Raw genomic sequence first — 12,085 nt, forward strand, 5'->3', positions numbered from 1 at the left:
TTTTGTTTATGAAGTCCATTTTCACCTCTGTTTCTTCCAGGAATTTGCCAAGAGGTACAGCCGCTTCTTCATAGCAAGTCTGGCCTCCTTCACAGAGAAGTTCCTGATGCAGTTGGATGAAGTGGTCACCATTGATGACATCCAGGTTCCACGTAAGTGGTACACCAGCCTCATGCTGTGGCCCTAAGGGATCATAAGGTGTAGGGTGGTTGGGGTTGGGGTTTTCTGCTGTCCCTCAGTCAGGGTGAAACATTTTCTCCATTGAGTGGTGTGCTGGCCCCAGAATGATCTACAATAGCCACACTTATGACTTTGAATGAGTGAGTTTGAGTATATAGCAAGCCAAAGTAACAAAAGTGATTATCAAGTTGCAGATAGATGAATAGACAGATAGCAAAACATTATCACACGGTGGTCAAAACATCCAGTTGGGGAAGTCCCTTTGAGGCACTCATCTGGAGCTACTGATGGATAATCCTGGACAGCAGGATGTCATCTTAGCTGAGGCTTCCGTTATCAAATTTGGGGGGTCACAACCTGTGCCCCAAATCAAATCTGGCCTTCTATCCTAATAAGCATATTAAATAAGCCAAACTAAGTGGAAGGCAGAAAAAGGAAATTTATTCAATGTGGTCATATTCAGGAGAGGGACCAAGAGATCCAGCAACCCCTCTCCCTCCCCCAAATCTATCTTCTGGGTCCTGAAGTGAGGTCACAGTTTAAATAGAGGGCCAAGTATATGCACATCTAAGCAAGCCAGGTCAAAATATGTTCCCAGCCACCACTGACCTGCCTTGTCAGCTTCAGTCTCGTCCTATGAGGTGGTCTAACAAGTTCTTAGAGCTATGCCAAATCTCTTCCAGGAGACAAATACCCCTCTTGCTGAGGCCATTTCCTTCCCCGGCATGAGATTCCTGGGGAAATTCCCATTTCTTGGAGTCCACTGTTTCAACAGGCTGGTAGTCCCAATCAGATGCTCACAACACGCAGCAGAAATCACCTTGGGAATTTGAGGCCCAGGCCTGGGATTCCCCACTGAGGCTTTTCCCACGGATGGGATTCCCTCTGGCTTCTCTTTCTCACTGCAGCTGCTTTTATACAGTGGGGCAAACAGCGGTCACCTCTGTTGGAAGGTATTCTGTCTGTTCTCAGACATTATTCTTGGGCTGTTTTGCTGTTCTCTTCTCTTTATGTCACAGAGTTTGTGGGGCTGAGGGCAGCCTAGTCCCAGATAAGTGTCCTTGGAGGGAACATGCGTGGGTCTGAAGGGGGCATGAATGGTTGCTTCCAGAGCCAGCTTCTCAGTGAGAAAAAGACACATGGTAATTCACTAATTTAATGTACATCGAAAGTGGACTGATTGACTTTTACATATTTTCATCAAAAAACAATGTTTTGACTGAAAAAGTAAATGCCAACCAAATCAAAGAGTCAATATAAAAACAGAGCCCTGGCAGGGAATATCTTCATACTCTTGGGGTTAGGGCACTTTTTTCTGACCATAGAATAAGAACCAGAAGTTGTAAAGGAAGTGGTGGTACTTCTCTGGGCCAAGATTAAACAGGGGGAAAAAAAAGAAGTGCAATATGGAAAGAAACCACAGATCGGAAGAGTATTCCTCCTCACAACCTGTGAGTCAGAGAAAGGCCAGCTATCCCTGGGGTGCAAAGAACTCTCACAGGTCAGTCTTGAAAGCTGTTGAAAACCAAACACAAGCGTTTCCCAAGAGAAGCAGTTCCTGTAGCAATGACAGCAAAAGACACTCAGCCCTCACCTACAACAAAGAACGTGGACGTAAGTGTGCCTGAGATAGAGCTGAACATTAAGAGCCTACCAGAAGCTCTCTGTGTCTCAAGACACTCTTGAAGTACCCATTAGTACACGAGATCCTCCTGCCTCAGCCTCCTGGTACCTGGGATCATAGGCATGTATCTGTAGTTTATTTTTCTTTTTATTCTTTTGGGGCCCGCTACCCAGCTCCCAAATAATACATGGAGACTTATTATTACTTCTGAATGTCCGGCCTTAGCTTGGCTTGTTTCTAGCCAACTTTTCTTAACTTAAATTACCCTGTCTAACTTTTAACTGTGTTTTGCCTCTGGGCTTTTCCCTTTCTCTATTCTGTATACCTTTCTTTCCTTCTTACTCTGTGGCTGGTTTGTGTGGCTGAGTGGCTAACCCCTTGTATCTGCCTCTCTTTCTCCTTTTTTTTACTCCTCCCTCTTCTCTTTTTCTCCTATTTATTCTCTCTGCCTGCCAGCCCTGCCTATCCCTCTTCTGCCTAGCTATTGGCCAGTCAGGTCTTTATTAGACCAATGAAGTGTTTTAGACAGGCACAGTAACACAGCTTTACAAAGTTAAACAAATGCAACATAAAAGAATGCAACACATCTTTGCATCATTAAACAACAAATATTCCACCGCATAAAAGAACGTAACACATTCTTAACTAATATTCCACAACACATAGCCAGCTGGCTTCTTGGCTTCAGTTTGGTGACTGAACTATCAGGCTTGGTGAAGAAGTCAGGGGACAGAGGCTGCACATGGGCGGATGGCGGGAGGCGTGTGCCTTGATAGCTGCTCGTGCTCTGTTGCTCTCTGTCTCACTCTGCACTCAGAGCCCTGCTCTCCTCACCAGGAAAGCCTGTCAAAGTTGCAGCCCCAGGCTGGACATCGGGTGAGCAGCCTTGACTGTCCCTTCCTATCTCCTATCTCTAAATATGACCGGAGTGTCACATCCTTGGTTCCCAAGCTGTCCCTGAGGTCACAGTCAGTAACACACTTCTTTCCTGTCAGGGATGGAGGCCCCGAAGCAGAAAATATCAATCCTCATCCGGAGGAAGCTGGCCAGACTGTCTCTGGAGGAAGAGAGTGAGAGGCCCCTGATTGAACGTGGGAGCAGGTGAGTCTAGGAACAAGGGCCGTGTGAATGGTTGTGCCAACTGCAGGGAGGGCAGGCCTGTGGGGAGGGACTCAGGCTCGGAACTCAGGCAGACCTGATGGCCCTGGAAAGTCACTGATTTCCACCCTTTGGTTTCCTTCTCTGAAATGACCGAGGCTGTTTGAAGAGAAAGTAGGTGAGGTCACCCGGCACATACTGAGAACTCCATGGCTACTGGTTCACATGAGAACCACCATAGTGACCTGCAAAGAAAAGGAGGCCTGTCCCAAGGGGAGGTACAGCCTCAGGCTGCTGCTAGCACTGTGAACCACTGCAGCTGTCAAAGTGCCTGGCCCCCGGTCTGTGAGCAGCAATTCTCCCAGCGTTCCTACAGGAAAACAGGCCAGGAGCTCATGACTGCTGCCTGGGTGGCAGGCTGATGAGGAAAGCAAGGCCCAGAACAAGGAAGAAATGTAGGTGTGGCGTTTCCCTTTCTCATGCAGCAGACCCCACGACTGCACACCCTGTTAGGTCATTAGGGAAAAAGGAAACAACCTAAAGAATCCAACAGGAAAAGCTTAGGGGACCTTTAACAAAGCCATCTAAGTCCTTGCTAACGGCTGAGTCTCCAAGCTGTGCCCTGGGTGGTTGACCGGTGATGAAGCTAAGCACATTTGTCTGTAGGAAGTGGCCAGGAATCAAGCCCAACGAAATCACCATTCAAACCAAGATCCTGACTCGGAAGACACAATCAATAACCACCCATAAGACCACCCTGGGCCACTTGGCCGCCGTAGAAGCCCGAGATGCTGTGTACCTGGTGAGTCAGGGTCAGGCAGTGTGTCCCAGGGGGGACAAGGTAGCTCAGATTGGCTGCCCTGGGAAGGAGGGAGCTTCACTCCACTGGGTACCTCAACACCTGGCCTATGGGGAAAACAGCATGTGGCAGTGTGGCCCAGAGCTGCAGGTCTCAACTCCTCGTAGGTACAGGGACACATGCCAAGGGCCATGTCCACCCCCCGGACTAGCATGGTGGCTGAGGTGTGAACCCTGTGCTCTACCCAGCTCAGAGATACCTCACCTAGTGGTCATGGAGACAGGCTGTATGGAGGGCAGCAGAGTCAGGCACAAGGCAGACAGACATGGCGGTGCCCGTAGCTGTGGGGGTGCACTGGGGTGCTAACTAGTACCTCCTATTCTCCACACGAGCCATCTTGCCAAATCCTCTCCAGATGCTGAGGGATGTAGAATTTCCCCCCCCCCCCATTTCATTGACAAGGACAATGACGTCTAAAGACACTTGACTTTCTATACCACTCCCAAACAGCAGAGCCAGGGTTTGATCTCCACTGGTAGACTGTGGGGCTGACCCGATGAGGCTTCACCCAAATGCCACCTGACGTATATCTGAAGATATACAGATCCTTGGTTCTGGTGCCCATGGGGAAACCTAGTCCTATCCACATATCCACTGGTCCTGGAGAAAGCCTGAAATGCCCAGTGTTGGTGTGTCCCCAGATGCTACTCCAAGTCCTAGTCAGAGGGAAAGACTCTACCTGCTGAATTCAGTGAGGGGTGGAGACCCAGGGCTCAGCCTTCTGAAGAAGCCAGGAGCCTCCATGGAAGCTCCATGCAGGACAGTGGTCAGGAATGCTCAGGTCCCAGAACTAGAGACACATGTGTCTTTGTCCCTGCTCAGCTTCTCTGGAGCTGGGTGGCCTCAGGGTTCCAAGTCTCAGCCTTCTCATCTGTAAGGTAGGAGGATAACCTCACCTACCTGAGAACTTGTGAGGTGAATTCCTGAGAAATGACTTGTAGGACTAGTGTTGGTTCCTGAGGGCCAGGAGCTGCTTGCTGTGGGTCCCAGAGCTCAGGGCTCCCAAGTCTATGAGGGCAGGAGTCCCCACAGGCCTTCCCCTTGCTTCCCTTCAGAAATACTTGGTACTGTTTGACAAAGAACTGAAGTCTGTTCAGAACCACTTCAGGACACTGGAGTTGGAAGCTCAGCGCTGGAAGGACAGCTGGAAACGTTCCCTTGATACCATCCAGTCCCTGTACGTGACCCATCCTTCTCCAGTCCTCAAATAAAGCCTGTATTTGTCCCCCCCCCATCTGCCTACAGCACTACATCCCAAGCACTGTAGTTTCATCAGAGATAAGGACACTTTCAGTAAAAAAGACAGATGTGGAAGGGGGTCCACATGGTTAGCAGGGTTGGTGGGTGGGTACCAGGACCCAACCACTTACAATAGATACCAGGACGTCAAAGGAAATCACATCCAGAAGCATGCTCGGTGCTTCATTTCACTTTCTGGATGGAGATTGGATAAGGCAGTGTCTGGCATCCAGGCCAAGAGGTGTCGGGGGCCTGCCTGGCCTTCATTGTGGGGCATCACCACCATTAGAAAGCCCGTTCCTGAGGCTGGAGAGATGGCTCAGTGGTTAAGAGCAGCTTCTGCTCTTCCAGAGGACCCGAGTTGGGCTCCCAGCACTCACACTGGGCAGCTTACGCCACCTAAAACTCCAGCTTCAGAGGTTCCAACGCACACATGCACGCAGGCACGCACGCAGGCACGCAGGCACGCAGGCATGCATAGGAAAAGCTGTGAGGTTACCCGCTGTTGCTTGGAGTACCCTCTCCAAATGGTCACAGGCTTCAGTGGTGAGCGCTGAGCCAGTATTTGCAGAAAAGACTCTCATTCTAGATGTTCTTAGTGTCAGAGCCTTGAAAACACAGATGCAGGGCCAGTAAGATGGCCCAGTAGGTAAGGACGCTTGCCTTACAATCCGAGTTTGATCCCTGGAACCCATGTGGTGGAAGGAGAGAACTGATAAGTAGTCCTCTGACATTCACACACACACACACACACACACACACACACACACACACACACACACACACACATACACACACACAGTGTGTCAAAGCAAATAAGACAAAAACCAGTCCTGCAGCAGCCAAGATTCTTGCCCCCCCCCCCCAGGCTCTCTGGTCAAGTGAGATGCATGGGCCAGGCACTGTCTATTGAACATGCTACTCTCTTTTCCAAAGTTGGAAGAGCTACTGAGATCTCTCACCAGGAAGTGAGATCACTTCTTCAAGGTTCCATTACCTGGTCCCCTTCCTTGAATGGAACCTACAAAGCTCTTCTGACCTGGTGACCACTTACCTTCCTCCCTGTGTCCCTTCCTTGATTGTACGTGGTCACTGTCATTGAGAAGATCTGGATGCATCCATGGCTGCGGGGCTGAAGAGACTGAGCTGGTGCTCCGGAATCTTCTTACCGGTTCACTGTGCCTCTCAGGATCTCCCGTCTCCAGACCAGCACATTGGGGCTTGTTCTAGGGTCTGCTTCTAGAAGATATCACTAGGTGAGTGTGAGATGACGTAAAACCTGTGTGGTGATAGCGCATGTCTTTAATCTCAGCACTTGGGAGGCAGTGGCAGGCGGAACTCTGTGAGTTCAAGGCCAGCCTGGTCTACAAAGCAGGTTCCAGGACAGCCAGGACTATTACACAGAGAAACCCTGTCTTGAAAGACCAACCAACCAACCAAAAAAAAAAACAAACAAACCAACATCTGCCTGGGTCCCACCCTGTGACACTGCCCAGTCACACCGCCTGTGGTCCTTGTTTTCCATTCTATAGTATGAGAGCGTGGGAATAAAAGGAAGTTCATATATCCTGTGGCCCAGAGCCTTCTGATGGCTTCCCACTGTGCTCAGAATCAGACCATGTGTCCTTTCCAGGCTGTGTGGTACGTAGCAGCATGCTATGATCTCCCACTCATGGTGGACTGGTCCTTCTGTAACCACTGAGTGGTTATTGGTTCACTTTGGACTAATATCTTATGGCAAGAGCAGTAGGATGCTACCCCTGTCTCTGCAGACATGAGCTATATGAACACATGGCTGGGTGGGCCCTAGAGAACAGACTTTGTTTCTCACAGGGCTGGTAGCTGGCAATCAGGGTGCCAACATGAACTAGCTCTGATAAGGTCTGGCTACAAGGTTGTAGACTGCCAATTTCTTGCTGTTATTTCTCACAAGGCTGAAAGAGGGGACGAGCTCTCTGGAGTATCTTTTCAAGAAGAACTAGTTTCTCTCATGAAGACTCTACCCTCATAACTTAGTTACTTCCCTGAGGCCCCATCTCCGAATGCCATCACTGTGGGCACTAGGAGTCTACGTAAGCCTTTTGGGTACTATAGACATTCATTGTACTATAACTTCCAAGATTTAGTTAGCAAAAACACTGCTCTCTCTCACCCTACCATGTGGGTCTCCCTGCCTTTCCCATCTCTCCCATCTGCCCTCTTCCTTGCCTCTCCTTCACTTCTCTCTGTCAGACTCCTTTAGCTGGGGAGCCAGGAGTCCATGTTCAGATGGGCTTCTCTCTGTGGGAGGCCCATGTTGGAAGAGCCAGGGAGAGCTCAGGCCAGCTGACAGGAGCTAGGGTTCTCTGATATCCACACTAGTGAGTTTGTAACAGACAGTCCAGCTCTAGCCTCACCTGAGAGTGCATCACCAGCATCCTGAGGGACCCGAGACAGAGACTCCCAGGGAAGCCATATGTAGATTCCTGGTCCTCAGAAGCCATGAGAGATGAACTGTTAATGCATTAACCATGGTTGAATTGTGAGAAAAGCAGATAGCCTGGCCTCACAGGAGCGGTCCTACAGTCCCCTCAGACACTCCCAGCCCCACCCTGGCTGCCTTTCTAACCTCCTCTGCCTGGCTCACCTCTGACTGAGTGTCTGTCCCAGTAGGGTTTTGTTGCTGGCACACAGCTCCCAGACTTGTGCTGCTCACACTGTAGATGTCATTTCAGTGAGGCCATTGTCCCTAGCCTGTGTGTCCTTAGCCCCTCCTCCTGTTTCCTTGCTTGGCTCTCACTGGGACACTTACTCTTTTCCTTCACATGCCTTTTTGCCCCTGGGTTGTGCATCTGTTCCAGGCCATTAGTGGAGGAGCCAGGACCAGCGGGTGATTGTCTACAACCCATGTAAAGCCTACCAGAGTGCTGAGATGGGATCTGTGCCAAGGGCATGACTGCCAAATAAACAAAAGGGAAAGCTGTGGAACCCTCCCTGCTTCCTACTCTGATCAGCTCAGACTCTGGGTGTGGTGATGATAAGAGGAGATGCGAGTTTACCTGAGGCAGGAGGATGGCCAGAGTGATAGATGACAGCTTCATCGTGACCCAGGGCATCACTGACACAGGAGACTGCCCACTCCCGTTGGCCAATCACATGCTTGTCTGTGATCTCAAGACTGTGGTTCTCCAAGATCTCTGGAGAACCGCAGTGGAGGGACCGTAGGAGCCTCCCCACTTATGCAAAGACATTGATTGTCCCCACTGCCAAATAAGTCCCCCAGGGACCCAACAAATGCCAGTCTTACTCCAGGATCAGGCTCCAACACTCTGGAACCTTCTCTCCTGTAGCGAGTCCTTATGTATCCAAAGCCCCAAGCCTCTTTCCACACTAAATAACCTCCAAGGCGATAAGAGCATTTCCCCAAGGGCCCAGAGCTCGGTGACCCATTGGTGAAGAACTTAGACTGAGAGATACTTTCTAAGCATGGGGAATTGTGGTCGTTCACATCATACATCCCGATCCCACCCATCACCCATCCCCTCGAATGTGCCCTCTGCCCCTACAACCCCTCCCAAAATAACACAAAATAATTTAAGATAAAAAAAGGAAAAAAAGGAAGAAAAGGAAAATCTCGTCACAGAAGCTGCAGTGTGGCACAGTGAGTCACACAGTAAACCCTTTTATCCGTACATTTGTGCGTGCAGGCATTCATCACAAAGAATCATTTCTTTGGTTTGAGGCCCCTGGTCTCTGCTACGCTAGCAACATTGGGCCCTCACTGGGACTCTTCCTGGATATCCAGTTGCTGCCCTGTGTCATGGAGATCATGTAGCCCTAGGTCCTCAGGACTGACTCCCCCACCTCCTGCCCCAACCTGTACTCCAGCAGATCACAGATGGGGTGGATGTTGGGGTGGGCCAACACTTAACCCTGATTCTGGGCCTGGCGAATTGCAGGATTGGTCAGAGTGCCTGCTGTCCTCTATCGTCACCACCAGAGTGAGCTCTCCAACATTGCCCTGGCTAGTTCACCCCTTGCAGGGATGAGCAAGGGGTGTGGCCAGTTCTCCCACTTTCACATCCTCAGGGTCACAGCCCCTTCAGAGCCAATTCTGCTGTGCTGTCCAGTTGAGATGCAGGGGCCACTCTCCCGTGCTGCAGCTGATGGTGGGCAGGAGGGGCAGGAACAGCTCTCCCGCTCTTATGACCTCGGGGCCAGCTCTTCCACCTCAGGTAGGAGGCAGGGGAATCTCTCCTCTGCTCATGCCGCCACATGACAGATGAGTACTGGGGACAGCTCTCCCATGCTCACATCTGCAGGGCTGGCTTACCTGTGCCCTCATCAACAGGGTCAGCTCCACTGTGCTGCCCAGACAAGGTGCAGGGCCTGCTTTCCCGAGTGTTGCAGCTGGTAAAGGGGTCAGCTTCCTCACCAGCTGGGGGAGGTAGGGGGAAGGCAGGAGGGCATCTTTCCCTCATCCCTACCACCACTCTGCAGACAGGGAGGCAGTACCAGGTATGGCCTTCTCATGCACTCAGGGCTGGCTCACCCATGTCCCTGTCTATAGGGTCAACTCTACTGTGCTGCCCAGGCAAGGTGCAGGGTCCATTCTCCTGCGTGCTGTAGCTGGTGAGGGGTTGGGTCGCATCCCCCACCTTCTGCAGGTGTTGAGGGGTGAGGGGAAGAGGGCATCTTCTACTGTGCTTCCCAGGTGAGGTGTAGGGCCCTCTCTCCTGAGTGTTTCAGCCAGTGGGGGGTAGGGCCAACTCTGTACAGTCCTTTCCTCCCAGCCTTTGGTGGTATTAAGGAGATTGGACATGAACACAGACTGTGACTGCGTCGGGGCCATGAACCTAGGCATGGGCTCTGGGAGCAGCTCAGGCCCAGACATCACCATGTCACTGAGTGGCAACCAAGCCACCCACTGCTCCTCACTGCTTTGACTTCTTCAGATCTGCCTCTGTCCACATAAAACACCACATTTGCTTACCGTAACAGTGCACACATTTTCTCCTCAAAGCCAAGGGCAGGCCTGTGTGTGGAGCTCTTTGCCCTGCTCAGTCTGTCATGGTGCTGGGCAGGAACATGCTTCTGAAGGTTTTAGTTTTTAATGAAGTTCAGCTTTCCTGTGCTTTTGCGTTTTTTGTTTATTTTTATTTTTTCTTTCTTTTTTTCTTCCTTCCTTTCTCTCTCTCTCTCTCTCTCTCTTGCTCTTTCTTTCTTCCTTCCTTTCTTTCTTTCTTTCTTTCTTTCTTTCTTTCTTTCTTTCTTTCTTTCTTTCTTTCTCCTTTCCTTTCTTTTGTGAATCTTGCTTTTAATGTTATAATACCATTGATCAGGCAATTAATAAGGAAAAGAAACTAATTTCCCATGGCTCTAGGTGCTGAAAAGTCAGGTTAGGACATTTTTAGGACATTTTGCTTCATCAGAACTTGTAAAAGGCATCATTGTGTGTGGGTGTGGTAATATTGTGTCCCCCCAATATATTGTGCACCTTAATAAACTTATCTGGGGTCAGAGAACAGAACAGCCACTAGACAGACATAGAGGCCAGAAAATGGTGGCACACACACCTTTAATCCTAGCATTCTGGAGGCAGAGATCCATGTGGATCTCCGTGAGTTCAAAGCCACACTGGAAACAGCCAGGCATGGTGACACACACCTTCAACCCCAGGAAGTGATGGCAGGAAGCAGAAAGGTATATAAGGTGTGAGGACCAGGAACTAGAGTCTTTTTCAGCTTCCAGACTTTTAGCAGCAGTTCAGCTGAGATCCATTCAGATGAGGACTCAGAGGCTATCAGTCTGAGGAAACAAGATCAGCTGAGGAACTGGCAAGGTGAAGTTGGATGTGGCTTGTTCTGTTTCTCTGATCTTTCAGCATTCACCCCAATACCTGGCTCAGAGTGCTTTTATTAATAAGACCTTTTAAGATTTGTGTTACAATCTGGCGCCCAACATGGGGCTCAAACCCACAACCCTGAGATTAAGAGTCTCATGATCTACCAACTGAGCTATGTGTTACAATTGTGGGAAGCAAGCTCTCACCTTTTTAAAGGGTTCCTATGAAGAGGAGAGAGAAATGAGGAATTTATAGATAGAAAGATAGTGGAGATGAGACAGACAGAAACACTAGAATAGCTTAGGGAGGACCTGGATCAAAATGCACTGCCCCCTTCTATCTCTTCAAAAGGGCTTTTTATAACAGTGCCAAGGGATGTGGCAAAAGACCTCCCCTTTGCTAGATCAAAGCATACTGCACGGTCAAGTGCAGACCCTTCCAAACACCTGGTAACCACACTCATGGTCAAGCCATCCCCTTATGCAGCCCTGCTGGGTAAAGCAAGCTCAGATCTCACTAGGAAACCACTGTGGGCTCCCACACATCATACAGCAAGAGGGGGAAGGGAATGCCAGCTCCTTTCTTTTTTTATTTATTACTATTTTAAATTTATGTTATGTGTACGTGCCTGTGTGAGTTTATGTGTAACACATGTACAGGTGCCCAAAGAGCACATGTGGAAGCCAGAAGAAGGCCCTGGATCCTATTGGGCTGGAATTACAGCTGGTTATGCACCACCTGATATAGGTGCTAGGAACTGAATGCAGGTCCTCTGCAAGAGCAGGAGGACTCTCAACCGCTGAGCCATCCCTCCAGTCCTGGGTCTGTCTTCCTATAGAGCCACTCACCCCATCGTGGGGCTCTACTTTGTGTATCTCAACTGATTAACACCCCAAAACCTTCCAAGTATTATCAACACAAATTTGAGTGTCCTGTTTCCAGTGTGTGATGTTTGGGTTACATGTTCACATCACAGCCATTGTCTTCCAGGAGTTTCAGAGTTTTACTTTTTCCCCTGAGGTCTATGAGCCATTTTGAGTGAATATTTGTGAAAAGAGTAATGACTCATGTTCTGGTAACTGTTGCCATGGAGGTAGACTGTCAACACAGGAATTTGGAGAGAGCACATCTCATCTATTGCAGCATCCTAAATTCATAACCATCAGTCTGCCTTGACACCACTGTAGCTTCAATTGCACACAATTGCACACTTCAATTGCACACTTCGATTGCCCCCGTGTAGCTCATGCTCCCTAACACC

The 12,085-nt window shown here is 49.7% G+C and overlaps 1 protein-coding gene across 1 annotated transcript in view; it reads left to right on the plus strand.

The window, feature by feature from the left end:
• Ccdc180 (coiled-coil domain containing 180) overlaps positions 1-4,995 on the plus strand; it is a 55,361-nt gene extending 50,366 nt beyond the window's left edge. The window contains exons 32-35 of the mRNA XM_059255799.1: positions 41-152; positions 2,800-2,905; positions 3,569-3,704; positions 4,817-4,995. Coding sequence (XP_059111782.1) covers positions 41-152; positions 2,800-2,905; positions 3,569-3,704; positions 4,817-4,972 — 510 coding nt within the window. The 3' untranslated portion in view covers positions 4,973-4,995. The remainder of the gene's footprint in view (positions 1-40; positions 153-2,799; positions 2,906-3,568; positions 3,705-4,816) is intronic.
• Positions 4,996-12,085: the final 7,090 nt, after the last annotated feature.

This window comes from Peromyscus eremicus, chromosome 2 (genome assembly GCF_949786415.1).
Source record: "Peromyscus eremicus chromosome 2, PerEre_H2_v1, whole genome shotgun sequence".
Lineage (NCBI taxonomy): Eukaryota > Metazoa > Chordata > Mammalia > Rodentia > Cricetidae > Peromyscus > Peromyscus eremicus.